Below are 24,021 nucleotides of genomic sequence, written 5' to 3' on the forward strand. Positions count from 1 at the left end.
GAGAAGGAGTCGGGACTCGGCCGCTTGGAATCTGAGGTTAATTTGGGTTTTGTTTGCCGGTCGATGAGCCTGAATTGTGGGATTAGAGGAATTAGACATCGACCGGCAAACATGCAGACGCCCTCCGGAAGGGGCCGCTAGGTATCTTTGGAGAGCTGGTCAGCTTGTGCCTGGTAATATTCCACAATCATCTTTCATCGCGACCCAGGACCTACCATACTAATGTAAGTTTTTTCTGGTCTTGATGACTAACTCCTTTTTCCCCGCCTAGCCTTGCTCCTCCACTTGGAACTCTCCTAAATTACTTTTGATCTCCTAATTTTAAGTCGCTTGCCCGATTTGAGCGGTCCTTGCCCTGTTTTTCATGCCAACTCTTATGAAGCGCAGGAGTACACAACAACGGTACACCAACAATTGGATCGCAAATATTTAAATACCAAATGTGCTTAAGTCCATGTCCTCTACGGAAATTAGAATATGTTGTGGCAATTGTTTACTGTTAAGGGAGGGACAATATTATTGTAAGGCGGGATATTCTGTTCCTATACAAAATGGAGAATTGGTAGTGTTGCCTAATTGCGATCCTATTCCTTTTCCAGGGATACTTATGAACTTGTGCTGCCAGTTTGTGATCTACTCCAGCAAAACCATTTGCTATGACAGCTGTGTTTGCCTGTGACTTTGCCTTGATAGTGCTTTGATCGTGGTTGAGATGGTGGATCCCAAGTGAATTAGTCTGAACCACAAAGCGTCCAGCCATGTCGGAAAGAAACCGGGAGCGTTGGAAGCAATGTTGCAGAGCAACTGCAAAGAGATTGCCAGTGCTAACTTGGCTTCCCAAGTATTCTTTGCAGTGGCTACAGCTGGATCTTATGGCCGGGCTGACTGTGGGAATGACAGTCGTGCCACAAGCTCTTGCGTATGCTGTGGTGGCTGGTCTCCCCGTGCAGGTGAGGTTATTCATGCAGCAGTGGCTATACTTAACATAATGCTGTATTTGTACAACTCCAAAGTACTTCTCCTCAGTCAGTATTCACATTAACAGTCTGACTGGCCTTACTGCAGAAAAGGGGCCTCATCTAATTGGAGAGTGAAGAGGAAAAGGATAGAAACCGAGTTCAAATTCAATTCCTTTTTTTAAAGGAACTCTTGGTCTGACAATACCATTTGATATTTGTTTTAGGGAATGAAAGATTAGACTAGCGTTTCTGGATGCCACAAGGGCAAGGGCTGGGGGCTGCAGGAATGGATGTTTGTGGAAAAAATGGCTATTATAGGCAGTCTTTTGTGTTTTAAGCTTTAGCCTGGGATCTGATAATTTATTCATACAAGTCTATTATTTGGCACTCTTACAGAGAGATAAAGGAAATTCACATGTGTTATATCCATATGCTTTTGTTTTCTCACCTATCCGAGCCAAGGGAGAAATTGCAAGTGGGCTAGAACAGGAACACGGCAAAAGGTGATAGAGAAGTTGCTGTATACCAAGTCAAAATATACTTACAGATGTGGGCAATGTGCTGCCCATTACCATCTGCCTGGTATAATCCCATATGATTTTTTTAAAAAAGGATTACAGGTAATTCTCAACATGACCACAATTGAGCCCCAAATTTCTGTTGCTAAGCAAAACATTGGGTTAAGTGAGTTTTGCCCCATTTTACGACCTTTTTGGCCAGAGTTTTTAAGTGAATCACTGCAGTTGTTAAGTTAGTAACATGGTTGTTAAATGAATCTGGCTTCCTCATTGATGTTGCTTGTCAGAAGGTCGCAAAAGGTGATCACATGACCCTAGGACACTGCAACCATCATAAATACAAATCAGTTGTCAAGCATCTGAATTCTGATCACATGACCACGGAATACTGCAGTGGTCATAAGTTGCTGTGGTCTGCCAGCAACCAGCAGAGCTGGCGACAGACAGTGAGGACGTTGGGGAGGAACATAGGCCAGTCCTGGAGTCTGGGGAAGGCTCTGATGAGGGCTCTGCATCAGAGGCAGAGATGGGGCCAGGCTGTCCGACAGTTATCAACTGCCTTCGGAGTTGGAGATAAGTGGGGCAAAAGACAGCTGGAGCCTGTTCCAGATGCGCACATGCGCAGAGCTGTCAGGAGAAGGGAACAATTAAGGAACAGAGGTCAACTCGGGAGTAAAAGCACAAGTGGACACTGAATGGCCCCTCCCATAGGGAATAAATAGAAGCAAAAGGGGAGTGGTGTTTGCAGGAGACAATTAGTTCATTTAATAGTGAGAAGATTTGCTTATCTGAGATCCTGCCTCACAGAGGCTCCTTGCCAAGTATTTCATTGTACAGCATTGCACTTGGAAGCTATCGGCCTGATAACTATCCAAGGACTGATAAGGTCTGTTGTTGCAATTCACCCTTGAAAGGCTTATTGCAAGAACTTTTCTGTATGTGAATGCTAGGAATTCACATTAGCCAAATAAAAAGGGTTTTTTTCAGGACAAGGAGTCTATTTTGTGATTTTACGAAGCCTAGGTCAGAACATAAGTGTGCAAAATAGTCATAAGTCTTTTTTTCAGTGCTGTTGTAACTTCAAATGGTCACTAAACTAACTGTTGTAAGCCAAGGACCACCTGTATTTAAAAATATTAATTTAGAAGGTGATGCTTTATTTTCTTTGTGCCCTTGCATATGTACAGTTGTTTCTCTGGAAAGGCAGTGCTTACTCAGGAAGAGAAAGACAAACATAAACAGTAGTAGTAGATTTCTACGGTCTAGAGCTATAAAAGGAACAACATCCTATAGTTTTCCTTCCAGTAAATGAGTATTTTGTATCTGGCTAAGCCCATTGTGGCAGCCATTTTGTGGATGCCCACATTCCATGGGAAGTCAGTTTGAGATAATGATTTTCTGTCACAGACAAAGCCCTACGTGCATCTACCAGACTAAAAAAAGATTGCTTGCCCTAGTTATACTCTGGCAGATATTTGTTTTCAGAGTTCATTTTCTAAAGTGGTTGCTAAGTGAAATTGCAACTGTGTTTATAATTTGACTTCAGCTTTCTTTTGCTTTGCAGACCTGTGAAGGTAATAAATGTGTAGATTTGTTATTTTTTCAATACCTTTTAAATTGTGACTGTTCCCTAAATAAGACAGTTGCTAACCGACAACTGCCTGTACTCCTTTTAAAAATAATTCAGCAAATTTTCCGTTGAATGCAATTTGTATTTTGTAGGCCTTTCATAACCTTTGTGGTCTTATTGGCTTACAGTTCTTCAAGTACCTATGATTAGTCTCTGACATTGCCTTCCCCTCTCCTTCACAGTATGGTCTGTACTCTTCCTTTATGGGTTGTTTCATCTACTGCTTTTTGGGGACCTCCAAAGATATAACCCTTGGCCCAACAGCCATCATGTCCCTCTTGGTTTCTTCCTATGCATTCGATGATCCCGACTTGGCCGTTCTCCTCGCCTTTCTTTCAGGTTGCATCCAGTTAGCTATGGGACTCCTCCATCTTGGTAAGACTTGGTTGCTTTTATATTGGTCGTCTAAGTCCATTGCCCTGTTGCTATTATTGGCCAAAGAAGATAATTGGGAGTCAGGTCTGGCAAAAAAGTAGAAATGAGTTCCCCTGTTTTTGTATCCTCAACTTTCTATCAATTACAGGGCATTTTTTCCAAATATCTGTGCAAAAGTACATCTCATTGAGTTCATTGCGGTATCTGCCAGATAAGTGAGTACAGGATTACAGGCTCATTCAAACTCTTTTTATTAAGGTGATTTATGAATTATTCTTCACCTTCTGGTAGACTCTGATACTGTCTGCCTATATTTTTTTGAACTGGATATCCACGTGTAATTATGAAGAGAGATTCACACATGTTTCAATTAAATGCCAGGTGTACTTTATTTAAAGTACTTTGGGATGGCAATGCTTAAATGATATGAACTCCATAGTAAAAAAATGACTCCACAGATTATGCATTCAAATCATTTTGTCCTTCTTAATCTAGTTTTGACTTTACAGCTAAATGGACAGGTTTCCTCCTAAAATAGGACTTGATGCATGCAAAAGTCCTTATTTTAAGTTATAGCTGGAAAGTGTTTCTCTCTCTCTAGTCCCCAGCTTTATCTAGTTAGTTGCCAGGTGGTTTTCTGCTTTAGAAAGGGAAGATCCTACAAAGGAAAGAGAAGAGGACATGATGCAAAAGTGTCTGAGGAATGGATAAGAAATCCAGCTGGTCTAATTCCCAGGGTGAAATAAAAAACTAAGGGATTTTTTCCCCATTCCTGGCAGGTTTCATTTTGGACTTTATCTCATATCCGGTCATTAAAGGGTTTACTTCAGCTGCTGCAGTCACCATTGGCTTCAACCAAGTTAAGGTAAGTTGTCTCTGTCTGCCCTTGGCCTTTACATTACAATTTTAGGTGAAGGGGCTTCTGTAGGAATAGGATAGAGGCCAGGCCAGCCAATTAAGTAAAGGCACCTGTGATAGAATGTAGTGAGGATGTGTGTGTGTGTGTGTGTGTGTTATAGAGGAGTAAGAGCAGTTTGGCCCATATGTGTGAGAGAAAGAGGGTGAAGACAACCCCTCCCTAATAGTTCGCAGAGTATATTGTAGATGCATATGGTAGAGTAGAATCTTGCTCAGTCTAGCAAGATTTTGTCTGTAGATTTGAAACAATAAAGAAATCAGCTTGGAAAAATTGCCATGTGTTATTCTTGGTTTGGGGACTGACAGTCACTGACCTCTGATGGTTGGGAAGTTTATAGGAGATTTTAATAGAGAGAGAGAGAGAGAGAGAGAGAAAAGGGGGGTGGTTACATTCCAACATTTCTGCAGTTACTTCCTTAAAACTACTGAAAACTGCCCTTAACTTTGTTCTGTTTTCATTTCCTACTTCTTAGTTTCAAAAGCAAAGAGGTTGATTTCTTGAGCTTTCCAAAATTCTTAAGTTTATATAATTGTAGCGCTCAACAGCTTCCTTTCCCCCAGACCCATTTTCTGTAAGCATTGCTGAGGATTGTGCACCATTGAATTCTAGGTCTCTTATAACATCAATATTTCCTCTGTGGTTGACCACAGTCAGCTATTTGCAAGAGGCTGAGATGATAGCAATCACAGATACAGTTCTTTGTGCTTGCGAGTGTCCAAAAAGAAGCCTCAGATCTTTTTGTATAGAAGGTTTTGCTTTAGTTCACTAAAAAACCTTTTCTGGCTTATTACAAAATATTGGTGGAAGCAGTCTAGGCCATCCCTTCAGATCCATCTTGGAAATTGTTTACTAGGCCCTAATAATTTTTTAAAGAATATCAAAAACAAAAGGTGGGGAATAAAGTAACAAATTAGAATTGTGAAATGTTTTAAAATTTACAGATTGGCTGTTATGACTATACAGTATATTATATTTTTTTATGCCAAAAAGGTATCAAACATTTTACATGTATGAAAATATTATCTTTGCATTTGCAAGAACTTTAGTATATATACTATAATTTAAAATGGTTTGTAATTAAGTGGAAAGTTGTACTAATGTACATTGCAAACCTGTGTTTCTTGAGAAGCTATCTAAGCCTCATGGAATATATTATTCTCTAGTACAGTATCAAAGACTACTGTATTTTTCAGACTATAAGACGCACCTAAATTTACAGGAGGAAAACAAGAAAAAAATAGTTTTTGGCCTCTACATGTTGCGTTTTTGCCCTCCCTGGCCCCAGAAGCTCTCTTCAGTGCTCCGCACGGCCCGTTTTCATCAAAAATGGGCGCGTTTTTGGCGAAAACGGGCTGTGCAGAGCACTGCAGAATGCTTCTGGGGGCTGGGGGGAGCAAAAACATGACACACGGATGGTTCAGGAGGCCAAAAACGGCAGTATTCAGTCTAAAAGATGCACCTAAATTTTCTCCCACTTTTAGGTGCGTCTTATACTCTGAAAAATATGGTATCTTGTTTCAAATGGCTTCTAGATTCATTTCATTCATATAGTATACCTTCCATAATGTGTGTGTCTGCCTGCCTGCCTGCCTGCCTGCCTGCCTGCCTCCCTGTGTGTTTGTTTTACCAACTCGTTTCTTGTGCGTATTTAATTTTCCATAGACACTTCTGGGTCTGCAGCACATTCCAAAGCAGTTTATCCTACAAGTGTATTATACCTTCTGCAGAATTAGTGAGACAAGGTAAAAAAGTGTTTATCTTTTTTTTTAATTCCTCTTCTTCCTATTTAGAAAAATGGGAAATTAGTGCAAAAATAGTATGTAGAATTAGAATCTGGGAATTATAAACATTTTTAGAGTGTTACACCTCAAGATCTTTAAACATTCATATACCCTGAAATATTGTGCAAGCTCAAATATTGCTTGGGGAATCTTAGAACGGAGCTAAAAGCTGGAATGCTGATGAGTTTGAGGCATATCCATTTTTTTCATCACACTTTAGGGCCAAATTTTTTTTTTCAATGAAGGCAGAGAATAAATGAGCCTGACAAATACCCATCTGATCTTTTATGCTTAACTGGGTTATTTTTGAGTGGGTTATGTTTACTTTGAAATTAACATTATTGTTCTTAACAAAAGTTAAACTATATATGCTTACAGGAAATCTGGGTTTAGGTTTTTCAGGCTTTTATATCTCATACTTCATATTTCCTTTAGCTTATTAAAAATCTAATTCACCAGCAGGGGAGCATGTGTGTTACTTCAATATAAAAAATACAGGTATCTTGCTGGCTGAATAAAGCGATGCACAAATTGGAGAAGAGTCCATGCTTAAAAAAGCAAATAGGACGGAGGTCTTTTATCTGTACAGAGTTGTTGCAGACCAATGTCATGATTATCTGCAGGGCTGGAGATGCCATCCTTGGGGTCTGCTGCCTAATAGTGCTTATGGTCCTGCAACAAATGAAAAAAAGCATCCCCAGGACCCATCTGATGGAAACCTTGCCTGTCAGAATCAGTCGATATATAATTTGGACAACAGCTACAGGTTTGTCTGTCCTGTCCTCTAAGCAGTTGTTTGAATTTCTTCTTCTTGGAAGTATTTTTGTAAGGTCATGTCATGATTATAGAATCCATGCCTATCGTTTGACTGTGCAGAAATTTATTTAAGACTCTCTTCCTTACAGCCCGTAATGCTCTTGTGGTTCTCTTGGCTGGTCTTGTGGCCTATTCTTTCCAAGTGACTGGCTCTCAGCCTTTCAGCCTGACAGGAACGATTCCCCAGGGACTCCCTCTGTTCCAGCCACCACCATTCTCCATCATCACACCCAATCAGACTATTGATTTTAAGGAAATGGTGCAGGTGTGTATTTCTTTTTTATTGCTTCAATTTCTGCCTCTCTGTTTATGTCAGCCCTTCTAGATAGATCAGACTTAAGAAACCAATGCCATGTACTTCAGAATTACTTTTATTGTAACAGAATCTTGTAAGTCTGAATGCACTCTCCTTACCTCTTTATCTCTGTGTAAACTAGGGAAGGACTTGTTTGAGAAGTTTTCTCAGTTTATTTTCTTGGCCAGGGCTTCAGGCCCCTTTTATCTGATCACTGCTTTGATAGCAATACTTCCTCCTGTCCTTCAAGGCCATTCCTTGTGCACTCTGTAGTTTGATCACAACTTCACAAATAAATACAGTTAAACTTACAACAATTTGGTTTTAGTCACTCTCAAAAATGAAGCAGTAGAGTTTAAACATATTCATCAATATTCATCAATACCTGTTACAAATGTCTTTCTTCCATTCACACGAAACAAGTGCTCCACTAGCAAAGTAACAACCCAATCTTTTACAAGAGTAGCTGTGCAAGAACATTATTCAGACAGGCACAAATGCATTTAGCAATCCTGGACACTGGAAAAGCAAAACAGACCACCTATACAACATCTTCCAACAAAATGGATTTTTTTTAAAAAAAAAACCAATAATTGAATAAAAGTTACATGCAACTTCATCAAAAAGTGCCTCACCACTCAACTCACCACAGCACAACCAACACAAACTGTGAAAAGTATAACATTGCTATATATCAAAAAACATCTCAGAAACAACCAACAGACTATTACAATCACACGGCATCACCATAGTATACAAACTAGATAAAGCCCTCCAAAATATCTTAAGGAAAAAAAAAACCCAAGAAGAAGAAAAAACTGGAGTCATCTATCACATATAGTATAAGGACCATAACAGCCACTATGTAAGCCAGACAGGCAGAAGACTAGCAGAGTGCATCAGTCAGAAGACACAATGAAAACTTAATTTCACAACACATGGACAGATCTAACCATAGTTTCAATTGGAAACTGTGAGCATCCTAGATCCAAAAATGTTAGGGAATTCCTGGAAGCTTGGCACTAATCAGCCATCAATAGATAAACCTCAATTACAATCCACTTAAAAGAGACAATAAAAAAGCTAAGAAGAAAAGCAAAAGTACAGAACACTTCCAGAACACCAGCAGGGCAAGTTACTGCATATAAAAAGAGAACAAAACTTAACACCACTGATGATGTTACCTCATTGGGTTTATGAGATGTCTGCAAGCAAATAATCAGAGAGTGGCAAGGACTCCACAGTTCAACCCTGAACTTCATATATTCTGTTCTATTGTATTAGTGTAATTTGATTGATGATAAGATACTGAAATATTGGACTTTTTCTTAGAGTTGTGGAAAGAACTGGGTTCAAAGCCCAAAATGTATCCAAGTAATATGGGGAGTGCACAGATAGGACCTGTTAGGAGCACCTTAAAGACCACATTTTCTCCTGGTCTAGGGTGGTTGCCCTCTACATTTGATGCACCATCTTGAGGAAAGACACATTTGATTTAAGATATTTCTTCCCAATCACATAATGTCTTTTGAATCCAGATCTCTGCACAACTCTAGGATTTATTCTTATCTCTCTGTTACATTTCCTCCATTGGTATGGGACATTCCTTTTGTGGCCGTAGTTCCCTCTTCTTGATCAAAATTGCAGTGAAATACAGCTTCCCTCTTCCATCCGTGCAGGACATTGGACCTGGCTTGGCGGTGGTGCCTCTCATGGGACTGCTGGAGACGGTTGCTATTGCCAGAGCATTTGGTAAGATCATTATCTTCTTTGCCCATTGAGGTGGAGGGAGGGAAGGAAGGCAGGATTATACTTTCCTGCACACCTGACACCTGAAATGAAGTTTTACTTCTATTGGAAAATAGTGGCCTCTGATCACAAATCATAGTAAGTCATAGTCTGTTTCACAGTGGGTTATTGTATAATATTTTTTATTAGTTTATAATGCAGCATACAAAGAAAATACAAAAGTAAATAATAGGAAAAATAGGGAAGGGAAAAGGGAAGAGAAAAATGGGGAAAAGAAGTGGGGAGGAGAAAAGACATTGATTTCCGACTCCCTTCGTGCAATAAAATAAGGCATTAACTTCAAACCTCAACTTTTTACTTTTACATAATAGTTTAAATTAGCCATTTCTATAACAACAAATCTATGTTGCACAGTGGATTATTGAGTAAATCACATTAGCTGGGAATGGGATACAGTTGATTGGGAGCCACCCAGAATTAGTTATAAGATGGTTGGCTATATAAATGTTTTAAATAACTTAAATAAATAAATAAGGTGCACAGTGCACAAAACATACCAAAATCACAGGTGTGTGTGTGTGTGTGTGTTGAAACTATAGTTATGAGCAGAAATGGTGGATCTGTGGCTGTCCTTAAATTGGGGAATGATAGCTTTCAACCTCAGCTAGAATAGTCTCAGCTGACATAGCTCGGACATGTCAGCAACATCAGAAGGAAGCAGAAACTATACCCTTGGACTAAAATGTTCTTAGACTAATAGTAATTCAGCGTAAGAGGTAGCTATTTTCTTGTCTCTTCCTGTTTTGAAGGGATAGAAAGTCACTGTCAGTGGAAGGATTAGGTAAAGAAACAGAAGTCTGTTACCTGAAATCGTGAGTGGTTTTTTAAAGACAGTATTACTCTGCAGTGTAAATTTCAAAGGCCCTAACTAGCCTAGTTAAGATGATGGGTAGTTATATCAGCTACACTGCTTTAGGGAAGTATCATTTTCTAGGATCATCTACTCCGCATTACGATGTTTCTATTAGCTTTACTTATCCCTGCCTATAGTACCTTGCAAAGTTCTTTTCTGTGGATAATGCTGTAATAAATTATTCTTGGTCAGATGTGTATGTAACGATGCCTCTATTTTTTCTTATTAGCCTCTCAAAATAACTACCAGATTGATGCCAACCAGGAGCTGCTAGCCATGGGTAAGGATTTTGCACAAATGGCTTGGATGCATTTGACTGGATGAGGAGAAGCTAAACCAAGTGGGAATGAAGCAGGCCGAAGGTGGAGTGTGGAGTATGGGATTCTGGGAACTGCAGTTGTCAGGTGCAGTTATTCTAATTAGCGGGTAAGCAGAAAGAATCTTTGGAACAGGCTTCATTGGAGAAACCTCATTCTCATCACTTGCAGTTTTAGAATTTTGGGTTCAGAGTTGGAAGGCGTGTTGTGGACTAATCCATGCTCAACATAGGAAATCCAGAGGAATTGGGGAGAGTGATCCTAAGGCCTCTAAGAGTCCAGAAGAGAAGACAGCAAGTCTTGCAATCTCACTGATTCTGTTCCTGCCTTTCTTCCTCGATACTCTGTAGGATTTACCAACCTGCTGGGATCCTTTGTCTCATCCTATCCAGTCACAGGTAGTTTTGGCCGGTGAGGAAAACGCTTCCTTTTTCTCTCTCTCAATCTCTCTCTCTCTCTTTGGTAAATGCAGGATATTTACATAGCTTAATAAGGTAATTCGAAATAGTATTCTGCATGCATCACTTGCCATGGATTCATTACCTCTTAAAAACTCTTAAATCTAATGAAAAAAGCTTTTCATAATATTTTACTTTGTCCTTATGGAGGTAAGGTAGTTCATGTCCATTGCATGATAACGCATGCAGAACTTTAGAAAGATTGCATTTACTATAAAGTTATTTTTTTCCTTATTATTCAGATAGGCATAGCCATTCGAGGAACTCAGCTGAAGCTGGATATACAGTTTAATGTTCAAAAATGGTTGTGAGTTAATTAATAAGGTTAGAAAAAGATGATGCTTGAGGCCAATTTGGGAAGATATTTTTTGTTTTAGGAACAAGAGGAAGATGATTTACCCCCCAAAAAGTATCTTGTCTTGGAGTTGCCCTTTGGACTGAAAATATTTTTTCATAACTGCTCACAGTCTGGGAGTGTGATCTTACTCTCTTTGGCTGATTATTGACAAGGAGGATTTTTTTAGCCGAAAATCACATCCTTGTGGAATATGAAGGAGAAATATATAGGTGAGGCAGTGGAGAAATGTGGTTGTGGACACAACAAAATGAAAGCCACATTTTTATTAGAATCTCTTCATTTTTTAATTTTAAATAAGTTGATTTTTTTTCTTTAGCCTCTTCCATTTGATCTAGTCTTAAATCATAACTTGCAAACTGATAAGTGAAGAATGTGAGGAGAGAAATAAGGGAAGTATAGCCAACCTTGTGGAAAGAGCAGTAGGTTGTATGTATGCATGTCTTTGATACTTCTAGGCTTAAAATAAGGTTAATCCTTTGCTTATAATGGCCTTGTTCACATTGCAGGACAGCAGTGAATGCTCAGAGTGGTGTATGTACTCCTGCTGGAGGACTAATCACAGGTAGGAAAAAGAATAATGCCTTTGTTGGAGGAGAATAAACTGGAAGCAGAAAGTTATAAATGACAAATGTGCCAAGACAAATGTCACTTCTATAGCTCTTCTTCTTTTAGTAAGCCTGTCTCCTCCTTTCACTAAGCCCAAAGAGCCCTGGAAGACATGTAAATACTGCAGCTAAAATGCATCAAATGTCATGTCTTTGGAGATTCTCCGTCATCCAGGTCATGGTTGTCCCAAAGGTGCTTTTTCAAGAGGCAACTGGACTTTCTGATTTTTCTTTGAAGACATTTCGCTTCTTGGATGAGAAGCGAAGCACCCACCCAAAGCAGCAACAGCAGGCAAACTAAATTAAATAAACCAAGATTGTTAATGTGGCAGTGATGGTCATCTCCCAAGTCCCTTAGAATAGTTTGGTTTTTCACCAGTTTTTGGATGGCTGTCACAAGTTCACTTCTAACTCTTAGTTGTTTTTATCACTTCACTTCATGGAAAACCTCTGGCTTAGTAATGCGTCCAACCTTGTTCTGCCACCCAACCTAATTGGAGTTTATTATAAACTTGCATTTTCATTCATAATATGGATGTCTCTTTTCTTTTATAGGGGCCTTAGTACTCTTATCTCTAGCCTACCTTACGTCCCTGTTTTACTATATTCCCAAGGCAGCACTGGCAGCAGTCATCATCTGTGCTGTGGCTCCAATGTTCGATGCCAGGATCTTCCGCACATTATGGCAGGTTAAAAGTATGAGCATGGATTTCTTGTCTTTCCCAAAGAAGGTTACTTAGAAATCATTTAATACTTTCCTATAGACCAGACATGGCCAACCTTTTTGCCGTCACGTGCCAAAAGTAGGGAGAATGCGGGGAGGTCACCCACATGTGTGCCCACACCCATAATCCAATGCGCCCCGCCCCTGCACATGCGTGCCCCCCTGCTTTTAGCACATAATGGCCCGGTAGGCCCGTTTTTCACCCTCCCCAGGCTCCAGAGGCTTTCTAAGAGCCTGGGGAAGGTGAAAATGGCCTTCCCCACCACCCCCCGGGAGGCTGGAAACAGCCCATTTCCCAACTTCTGGTGGGACCGAAAGGCCCAAAAACCAGCTGGCCGGCACACACATGCGCGCTGGAGCTGAGCTACGACAACGCTCGTGTGCCCACTGATTTATTTAGTTATTTATTAGTTCGATTTATATGCTTTTCTAGAGACTTAGGGCGGCTTACAATGCATTAAGCAATAGCCTTCATACTTTTGTATATACCTGCTTAGTAGGGCTTTCGGCCCCCCCTAAGTGGTGTTCTTTTTATATTTATATATATATATACAAAGTCAGCTTAATGCCCCCACAATCCGGATCCTCATTTTACCTACCTCGAAAGGATGGAAGGCTGAGTCAACCTTGAGCCTGGTGAGATTTGAACTAAGTGGACTAAGTGCTACTTTAACAGCACTTAGTCCACTGAGCCACCAAGGCTGATATGGCTCCGTGTGCCATCTGTGGCACCCGTGCCATAGGTTCGCCATCACGGCTATAGACACTGAAGATGGTTAAAATTCAAACCTGAAGGATATGGGTGGGAAAAGGATTGGGAGAAGCAGAATGGAAAGTTCCTCCTTCTCTGTAGCTCTTCTTAGTGCTGACTTGGTATTGACTTTCTGAAATTGGATTAATCCGCTATTTCTCTATGAAGAAAGAAGGAGTTGACTTAGGACTCTGGCAAAATCGAGTTGCTTTTCATCGTTATACAGACTCTTAAACATTTAGGATGCAGGCTGAGGCTATCTTGGAAGCCATTTGAGCTCAGTCTTTTCTAAGAGCACATATATTGGATGGGGGTGAAGGAACTAATGGGTCATAAGACCTTGCAGCTTTGTGTTATAGCCAGTGACCTACAGTATTTAAGTTAGATCTAGAACTGGTTTGAGTTGCAAACTTCTTGTTTGTCCTGGTGCAAGGGACAGCACACTGTTTCTTAAAAACAGGAAAACATGATATCCTTAACCTGTCCCCAGACCATTGCAAAGACAACGTCAGATCATTTTTTGTCACTTTGTCAACATTAATTTCCTACCTCTGCCAGCAGATGGGGGCTGTGCAGTCTCCCTGCTAAGCTACATTTCCTTGTCTAATGTTGATCTTAGAAAAGGTAGAGTGGGAACCAGTGAGTTATGTATAAGTTGTCTTTTGAGCTTTAGTTATAATCACTTTCATGCACAACTTAAGTCTACACTCTTAAAACATCGGTACATAGGCCTAGAGCTAGTTTTCTTTGGAATTGCCTACTTGTTTTATCCACTTTTGCTGATGGGGTGGACATGCCCTTGATTGAATTCTCTGTTCTTTTTTCACAGGGCTAGATCTGGTGCCTCTTTGTGTTACGTTCTTTGTTTGTTTCTGGGAAGTGCAATATGGCATCATAGCAGGGGTGATGGTTTCCGGAATCTTCCTGCTCTACCCTCTCGCCAGGCCTCGGATAAAGGTTAGTTCTTAATTCACTGAGTCAGGCAGAGTTTGAAGAATACTATTTGGTTGGGCCAGAAAACAATACATGGTAGCCATACATAGCTGATCGTAGAATAAATTATGTTTTGCTTCTATCTGCTCTGATTGATTGGGATCTACTTAGGGGGAAACAGATAATGATTGACTTAGACAGTGCTAGATAATGATGTCAGCATTTATATATAACATAGAAATATGTAGACATTTGTATCTCTTTATTCCTGCCCAATTTTCAATTCTCCTGCCCAATTTTCAATTATACAAAGGTATAACTAACTTAATATAACTAAGAGATAATATTTAACCATTGAGACAATAAATGGTTCATAAGTACATCAAAAAGCATTGTAATGACTCAAATTACATACCTCCCTTGGATTCCTTCCCACAATACTTCTTCCACCTTTTTCTCCAGGTTGTGAGAGACAAGGCAATAGTCATAAAGCCTGAGAATGGCCTTCAATTCCCTGCAATTGATTTCCTCCGGGATACTGTACACAAACAAGCGCTATCAGGTAAATTGTATATGCAAACTTCCTGAAATGAGTCTTCAGTACATCTCATCTAAGAAGAGTTAATATTCCTCCTCTTGGGTGCCTCTGGAAAAATAATTGCTCCATGCGGTTACTTCCATGTATTTCAACAAAGATCAGATAGGATTTCAAGAATGTTTCAGTATATCGGTATGCCTTTCAAGGAAATGTCCATGATACATAGATATTAGGACCAAATGAGAAAGGTTTCTAGTTAGCAGTTCTTGAGCTGAACAGATGGAACTTCAGAATAGGTATTTAAACAAACATATGAAGTAGAATAAAGATTTTAATCTTAACAAAATGAACCATGTCCTTCATTGGTGAGAAAAGCACATAGCCTGGCCAGATTCTCTTGCAAATACCTTGTATAGCTTACTAGCTCTTTGACTGATCTCTTTCTTGCATTCTTGTTTTCTGGCTTCTTTTCTTTGAAGGACAGTGATTTGTTTGTGGTGGTGGTGCTGGGCAATGTGAGAAGGCTCATCTGCCTCACATTTACCAAGAGATGGAAGAGGCCTGAGGAAGAAAGTTGCAGCATCTTATTCATGTCTCTTTCAATGGTCTTCCTAAATCTCCCAAGTGCTAGAAAAAGTAGGATATGTGGCCTGCGAGGAATGCTGTGGGGGGGATGTCCTCTTCCCCATCATGGCCTTCTATGAAACAGTCTGTCTTCTTCCCAAACTGCACTCTCAAATGTCTTGGACCTCCCACAGGTCATAGACAGACAGTTCAACCAAGTATGCTGCTGTTAAGGAGGATTATAGTTCTAAAGTGCCAGAAAGGACGGGAAAGCCATAATATATGCAATGGCAGCCTGATCCAGGAATTTGTGTAGCTTCTCCAACTATCAACCTGACTACCTAAAGAGAAAATTCAGAATGATTTTGAGTTTTCTCCTCCCTCCTTTTCTATTTAGGAAGAGACCAACTCACTCTTCCTTTTGCAATTTTGTTTTATTATTTTTCTGGAAACACACCAAATTGTGATGACGATAAATCTGGACCTCATGATAATTTACAGAAGATCATCTTGATTTGTAAAATGTGTACTGTGTCCTGTTTGTCTATGGATGTTATTGTGCTTAGCTCTTGGTTTTCAGTAGCTAATTGCTTTTGTCCCTTGGCACCTGGTTCACTCAAGGTTCTTGTCAAAAACAAAGCACAACCCACAGCACGAAGACTGATATTTCTACAATAATATACAGGGTTCTTAATCTTTTCCTCTTTCCATTTTTTTTTCTTGGAACTGTAATTTGAGTAGATTAGGCTAAGATGTGTGGCCTGCTCTATATCAGTCGTGACTGTGGAGGGAGTTGAATTTGTGTCTCTATACAGATTCAGATTGTACATTTTCACAGTTTCATGCCCTCAAAGAATCAAACTTCAGCTTTCTGGATTGCTAATCAGCATGAATTGGTGGTATGACTCCTGAGAGTTGGAATCTAACACATTGTGGAGGCAAAGTTTGCGCCTATGTGATTTTATAATTTAGTCCATATTGGTCAACTTACATTTCTATACATTTATTGATATTAGTTCAATAAATTATATTATCTAAGCCTCTGAATGTATTTTTTTCTTTTAATTTCCAGTATTAATTGTTATAACTTCCTTCTACGCAGATCCAGTTTATATTGGAAAAAAATCTGCTAAAGACAGCTAATTTTATATTAAACAATAAAAGCAGGATGATTTGAATGTTAAAAAGGTTCTTTAATTTACATTAAAAATTATATAATTTGGGGGAGATGGATGCAAAACTTTATGAACCTAAAAGATTTATAAAATGCTCTTCCATTGTTTTATTTTTTCAAATCTGGACCAAAATATCAATCTGTTAATGCAGCTAGGAGTCGGACTGTATAAGGCCTTCATTCTTTCAGAACACATAATATTGTCTTTCTTCAGAGCCTCAGCAATACAATGTGATTCTGGACTGCAGCCACATCAGCAACATTGACTATACTGTGGTATTAGGTCTTTCGGAACTTCTGCAGGAATTTCAGCTCCAGGAACTTTGCTTGATCTTCATTGGCTTGCAGGTGGGAGTTTGCCTGGGAGTTGCGGGGTGGTAGGAGCAAGTATAAATTGTGGCTGGGTAATTTAACCTTAAAGAATCTTAGAGGCCTAAAAAATTTTATTTTTGTAAAAAGAAAATATTGTTTAGTGACAAAGTATATACTTTTCATGTAGAAGATTTTAACCCATGAATACAGGTAATCCTTGACTTACAACCACAATTGAGCCCCGAATTTCTGTTGCTAAATGAGATATTTGTTAGGTAAGTTTTGCCCCATTTTGCAACCTTCCTTGCCACAGTTAAGTGAATCACTGCGGTTAATTTATTAACAGAGATGTTAAGTGAATCTAGCTTCCCTCTTGACTTTGCTTGTCAGAAGGTGATCATATGACCCCAGGATACTGCAACTGTCATAAATATGAGTCAGTTGCCAAGCATCCGAATTTTGGTCATGTGAACATGGGGATGCTGCATTTTTTCATAAGTGTGAAAAATGGTCCTAACTCCCTTTTTTCAGTGCCGTTGTAACTTCAAACAATCACTAAATGAACTTTTGTAAGTCGAGGACTGCCTGTATAATAAACTAAGCTCTTGAAGAAATGCTCTCAATTAGCATCCCCTTTAGTTTTTATCAGGTGCTGGCTAGGAATATTGACATGTGCAACCCTAATGTATCTCCACAGCAGGATGGTGGGAATAGTTGTAGTGTTGTTTCCTATATAGTCTGATATAGAATAGCCACATATATTCATAAACATACCAACAATGCAAAGTTTCTGAAACACAAAATTCTCAACATCTCTCTAAAATATAGTCTGCACGTTCAAATTATATGGGCTGTCTTATACTGTGTCAGCCCACTTAGTTATCTAGCACTGTATTCTTTCCTTTGAAAGAATTTGTCTAATCCTACCTTCTAGCCAGAGAAACAAAGGGTGCAACTTGAAAATTTAGATAAGCAAGGGATCTGTTCTGTCCTTGAACCTACCCTCCCTCCCTCCCTTTCTCCCTCTTCGAAAAGCTGTTATGAAAAAAATAACTGATTAATTCTCTCATTGTCCTTCATGCCCACAGGCTCACGTGCTTGAAGTCTTCCAGGCTGCTGACTTGAAGGGTTTCCGTAATTTTTCCACCCTAAATGATGCAGGTAGGCAAAGATCTAAAGAAAGTTTACTCGGTCCTTTGCCATATAATCTGAAGTTTTCATCTTCAGGAAAAAAATATTTTCCAAACTGTAATCTATCACCTGAAAAGTCAGTATAGGTAGTCCTAGTTTAACAACTACAGTTGGGATTAACAGTTCTGTCATTAAGCCTTGTATCATAGTTGTTGAGCGAGACATCATGTGATCACAACTTAAAATTTTACTGCCAGCTTCTCCATTGACTCGGCTTGTTAGAATCTGGCTGGGAAGTATGCAAATAGCATTTGTGATGACTAGGATTGGTTAAAAGTTACTTTTTCAGCATAGTCCTAACTTTGAATGATTGTTAAACTGGTTAGTTGTTAAATGAAGTCTATCTAGCTATAATACACTCTTGGAAGAAGGTGCGTACTGTGAGGTGTAGTATAACGTCAGCCTGAACGATGAAACCGAATAAAAATAAACACAGGAGCAGAATGCAGACAGAAGTTGTGAATTATAAGAGACTGTTGGTGGGGGCCAGCCAAGACTTACTGGTTTCTTGTTGGGCAGGAGTGTTGCAACTACCTAGAGCCTCTTAAATGAATTGCTATGGCAGAGTCCAGCATTATTTTTTCCTTGCTTCTGCAGGAAAAAATAAGGTAAAGGAAGATCAGAACAGAAGTATTTTCTTATAGTGAGCTAAGCTCTATAGAAATCTTTTATTTTTTTTTTCTTGTGCTGTTCTTCTTCATATTAAAGGGGAAAACCTCCTTGTCATTTTCTCCCCAATGCAAAAATCTTCTGTTTTGTTCATCTATTGCTGGAGAAAGTTGAATGTGATGATCCCAGCAGGGAACTTAGCATTTTGAGGAATATCTTACTTGCCCTTAAGATAATTCAGATCCAAAAGCAACAAGAAGCTTCATTCAATCCAATATCAGATATTATCAGTTGACTTTAATGTTTTTTAACTCATCTGATTTTAATTTTTGTGGCTTAGAGATAATAGATCTCTCATAAACACAGTACACATGAATTCTATTTTTATATACGGTATTATTTATGTGTTCTCTTGGCTTTTAATCCTTAGATTGTCTAAAACAAGCAAGATTTGATTTATGGAAACTACAATGTATCAGATTCATAGCATAATGTATGTTTTCTGTTGTAGAAAAAAGTCTTGGAGAATTGCATGTTGCCACTGAAGACATGCTGGATGACAATAGCAGCATACTGACTACAACTGGGATCATCCAGTGAAGGAAATGAGCTCATTGAAGACTGTCTGTCCAATAGGAGAACCTCAGACTTAAGGATGAAGCTTTCGAGTCCAAAGGATGGCATAATAGAGTCTGCAGCCACTCTATGATTTATGGGCATTAATACACATCTCAGTCAGGATTCAGAATTCATAGGCACTTTGGAATTTTTTAAATAGGAAAAATGAGGAACTTCAACTCAGCAAATAAATATACAAACAAAGAGTTGAAAATCATTTCATGGATCTAGGAAAAACTTGTGAAATCAGTTTGGGTTGAATACTTCTATGACTGTAGCTTATCACATGGGTGCTTTTAACATTTCTAAAATTAATGATATTATTAATGGAACACTATTCTTCAGAATTGCACTGTCTATGGCAAATCGTTTCCAGCTATATACTCTAATCTCTAATATTCATTTCAGTAAAAACTGAAATGTTGGATGCCTTTCTTTTACGAAGTTTCTATTAAGCCAAATTACTTGCACATGTATAGATCAATCTATGTATCTGATACATTTGAACCACTTTTCCACTTGCCATTCCATTTTTTGTATAGTTGCTATCATCCACTTGTAGCATTCTGATGTGTCCTGCTTATTTATCTGGCTAGTCAGTTGTCAAGAACCTTCATACACCAGCAAGACATTGATTAAGTGTCATTAAGTAAATTATATCTTACAAAGTCTGTCTACTTGGTATCCACGTAGAACAGGCTTTGTCCGAGAAGATCTGTCTTCAACCTGGGCTTTTATGTCTTCTAATGGTACATTCATTGCTGCTATAATTAGGTCCATTCAGCTTGCTGTTACCTGTCCTCTTTGCTTTCTTTCTGTTTTTCCCAGCATCATGAACTTCTCAAAGGAGCTGGTTCTTGGCATAAATCTGTTCAAAATACTATCATTTGACTGTGATCATTTGTACATTGAGTGAGACCCTTGGATTAATTTGTACTATGACTTATTTGTTTTCTTGACTAGCCATCCATGGTATTATTAGAAGTCTTTTTCAGCATCAGAGTTCAAAAGCACAAATGTTCTATTTTGCTTCTTTAAAGTCCAGCCTTCATATCCATAGAGTGTCACATGGAAACTCAAGATTTGTACAGTTCAGGTATAGACATGACATGGCATCTAAGCATTTTTTCCAAGGCCTTTACTGCTTTCCTGTTGGTATGAGACTTATTTCTTGACTGCTGGTTCGTTTACTGTTGATAATGATAAAAAGCAGATACTATCCACCATTTCAGCACTGTCAGTCCTAAGACTGGATATTGTATCTATTGTCAGTAGCTTTTCTTTATTTTTAATTATCATCCCCATTTTTCTTCACTGTGCTCCTTGATTTTCAATACTAGAGCTTGCAGATAATTTGTATTTTTTTTTTTTTTTTGCTATCAGTATACTGTCACCAGCATACCACAGATAACTGATTTTTGTTCCTCCAACTTTAAAGCCATCCTCATCTAGCAGCCCAGCTTAGCCCTATAGATAGATATAGATATAGATAGATACATAATCAGCATATAGGTTGAATAAAAATGTAGTAGTATCTCAGTTTGCTGAACTGGAACAATCTGTTTCACAATGTTTCATCTTGTCTATGACTTCCTAATTTGTTACAGATTTTATTTGATGTCAATGAGGTGTTCTGAGATTCCCATTTTCCTAAGGTCATTTCACAACACGATATGGTTAACACACTCAAAGAAGCATATACTGACTTCTTTTTGCCTTTCTCAATTATCCAGTATACACTGGCAATAATGTATTGTGTTCCTTGGCTTTTTCTAAAGCCAATTTGAACATCTGGCATCTTCTTTCCACGTAGAGCTCTAATTTGAATTGAATGATCCTAAGAATTATTTTAGTAGCATTTAATATTAAGGATATTGTGCAATAGTTTGCACACTTGGTTAAGTCTCCTTTCTTTGATACCGATATGCAGAATGATCTCTTCCAATCTATTGTCTTCTGTAGCTTGTTGATTCATTCATCCCCAAAACTTGAACCTTAAACTGTCTACCATGGACCTCACTCCATTACTAAGAGGTCTGTAAGGGGGTGTACATAAGCGCACCAGCATACCTACCGTCCCTGTCTTACTGTTCCCATTTATTCGTACTCATTTAATATGTATATACTTATACCTGTATGTTATAAGTTATACTTATATGTTATGTTCATACTTATACTTGTTTTCTCATACATGCTTGACAACCTAAGTAACTAACTAAATCTTTTTGGGCTGAGCTAATAACAAGCCACAGGTGGAAAAGGTCATTGATCCCATAAGCAAAGAAGCTGAGGGAGAGAAGACTACAGTGATAAAATTGTAGTCTGTGAAAAAAAAATGATGCAAGTTTATAGGAGAGACCATAGCTACTCGCAGGTTGCACAAAAAAGAGTTGAAAACAGTGTTGGGATCCAGGGTGCCATATTGGAGCCTTCACGCAAACCTCATTCCAATAAATTTAAGTTTTTAATTACTGCAAAAAAAATCATTGTTTTCTAATAATTTGTTTCTATTCTTCATTTTTCACAAATACTGCAGAACCGATTGGAGAAGTGAAAATAGTAGCTATACCAGTTTCTATTTCCCTTTTCACTGTACAGTGCTGTTTCTCAGCCATGCTTCTTACTGCAATTTTTTAAAAGTTGATCTTTCATTCAATAAAACGGTGCTTCTTTATACCACCGTGGCAGCCTAAAGGGAAACTTACTGTGAGTTTCTTGGTTACTATTTGACCAGAATCCATGCATGTGAGATCAGTGTCCATATAAATCTGATCAATATGCTCACCGTAGAAGAAGTGGTATCTCAAAAAAAGAAAAAAAAATCACAGTGATACCTTTTGTAGATATCAATCTAACATTTATTTTTATTCATTCATTCACTTATTTATTTATTTAGTTTGTCAAACATGTATGAGATAAGAGGTATAAGTATAAACATGGACATGAGCACATGAAATGAATACATATAAATGGGGACAGTAGGACAGGGACAGTAGGCACGCTGCTGCACTTATGCACACCCCCTTGCAAAATGCAATTGTTAGAGAAATTGTATAAAACCCTGTATGTTATGTTCAGGAGCTTATTCCTGCAAACAAAATATTTCTGTAAAGAAAAATGTATGTTGAATGTTTTTTGTAGCAACCTCTGAACAATATTTATCGTTGGTTAAATCTGTATATGTTTTTGTACAATTACTGCAGTGGATATTGTAAGGATGGTATACATCCCAGAAGTCACTGAGGATAAAAATAGTTTTGATTTGCAGATCACATCCAGTAAACTGAACTCTTCTTTCTTCCTGTCCTTTGTCAGTGAGTCAAGGAAGAGGAAACCACTGTCATCAAACATAAATGAAAGTGATACCAAGATTAGCATGTAACATTTTCTTAAAGCAGATTTCCTTGTTTTTATCTCCTCCTCTCAGTTAGAAATCCATCTATTATTTCACCCCCTGATAGAAATGGCTGTTTCAATAAAGTTGAAACCATGCAACTAACATCCATATTATTGTGGGAAAAATCAGTTCTTAGATGAATGGGACCAATTAAATCAAGTTGATATATAGAGATATATAGGCCACAGTCTGTTATCTTATTTGAATCATCCTAAGGGTTTGTAACGGGAGATGTTTTCCTTTTTGCATCTGGCATTCTGAAACTGCCCCCTCCTCTTGATTTATGGGGGGATGATTTCCACACCCACCCACCTTTTATTGCTTTGTTCCTCTCTGCTCTTATTTATTGCTTCATTGCTCCCTCTAGCTTTCTGAGAATAAGCAAGCAGCAGGAAATAACATAAGCTCTTATTGCCTATAAACCTAAAAATCATTACCTATGAATATGTATGTTTATGCCATGCATTGCTTATGAATTAGTTTCCGCCTCCTTCATGAGATGCATATAAGTGCATCGCTTTGTGGAGTGAGATCTCTCACTATTCTTCAGAGCAACTTCCATCAGCACATTTAATGTTTAATAAATATGGTCTTTAACTTATCACCACAATTTCTGCTGTTAAGACAGATGATGGTTCAGTGAGTCACGCCCAATTTTACAACCTCTTTTGCCATGATTAAGCAAATCAGTAAAGTTGCTAAGTGAATTATGTGGTCCTTAAGTGGATCTGGCTTCTCCCATTGACTGGTTGGAAGCCAGCTGGGAAGGATACAAATGGTGATCACATGATCCCAGGATCCTACAACAGTTGTAAAAAATACCAATTGCCAATTGCCCAAATTTTTATCACATGACCATGGGGATCCTGCAGTGATTGTAAGTGTGAAGATCGATTGTAAGTCACTTTTTTCAGTGCCATTGTAACTTCAAATAATCAGTAAGTGGAAGATTGTAAATTGAGGGCTGCTTTTTGATTCCACACTGTATGCTTCCTTTGTCCTTCACAACACAGGGAGGTGGTTTAAAATACAGGGGAACCTGTGGAAAGTGATAAGTCTCCATCCTATCCATTTTCAAAACCTATTTGCCTACCAACTATCCTTAGTTTATCATATAATTCTATTCTCTCATTTAAACTTGACATTGTAATAACCAAGCTTGATCATCAAATGACTTACATATTTTTATGAACACCCACTTAAATTATGAATAAAGAGGCCATTCTACTTTTAACCTTGCTGTTGTGTTCTGAGTTGACATCCTTTGTCCCAGATTTTTACTGGGCTATCAACTTTTTCCTATCAGAAGTGACTAGTTTAAACTCGACAGGGCAATGCCTTTTGTACTACCACTGTGTTCAGCATCACCTTCCTTTTCTTATCCTTCCTTCCTGTTTGTTCTTTCAAACTGTGACTTCTCCTACCACAGCTTTTTGCTTGAGTCATAAGCCGGTAGCCTCTAGCCAGAGTTAGTGGGGGTAAAACTAGACTCCAGTTCTTGCATGGAGAGAAATGAG

The 24,021-nt window shown here is 38.6% G+C and overlaps 1 protein-coding gene across 1 annotated transcript; it reads left to right on the top strand.

Moving 5' to 3' along the window:
* The first annotated feature begins 758 nt into the window (after positions 1-758).
* SLC26A11 (solute carrier family 26 member 11) lies at positions 759-19,269 on the top strand. The gene is made up of 16 exons (XM_070934705.1): positions 759-950; positions 3,290-3,482; positions 4,262-4,347; positions 6,064-6,143; positions 6,806-6,948; positions 7,088-7,263; positions 8,973-9,045; positions 10,185-10,235; positions 10,623-10,683; positions 11,595-11,650; positions 12,249-12,389; positions 13,998-14,125; positions 14,564-14,663; positions 16,592-16,725; positions 17,778-17,850; positions 19,001-19,269. Exons 1-16 carry the CDS (start codon positions 759-761, stop codon positions 19,087-19,089), a joined length of 1,776 nt encoding a protein of 591 aa, XP_070790806.1. The 3' UTR covers positions 19,090-19,269.
* Positions 19,270-24,021: the final 4,752 nt, after the last annotated feature.

The sequence above is a fragment of the Pituophis catenifer genome, unplaced genomic scaffold (assembly GCF_029215685.1).
Source record: "Pituophis catenifer annectens isolate HBS135680 unplaced genomic scaffold, rPitCat1.0.hap2 SCAF_2, whole genome shotgun sequence".
NCBI classification, from domain to species: Eukaryota; Metazoa; Chordata; class Lepidosauria; order Squamata; family Colubridae; genus Pituophis; species Pituophis catenifer.

What these genes read in the sequence shown, in the direction of transcription:
- SLC26A11 (XM_070934705.1), top strand. Translation starts at nt 759, where the DNA reads ATGTCGGAAAGAAACCGGGAGCGTTGGAAGCAATGTTGCAGAGCAACT. An exon ending in CCAGGAGCTGCTAGCCATGG is followed by an intron (nt 10,236 to 10,622) that starts GTAAGGATTTTG and finishes GATACTCTGTAG; the next exon opens with GATTTACCAACCTGCTGGGA. An exon ending in TCGCCAGGCCTCGGATAAAG is followed by an intron (nt 14,126 to 14,563) that starts GTTAGTTCTTAA and finishes CTTTTTCTCCAG; the next exon opens with GTTGTGAGAGACAAGGCAAT.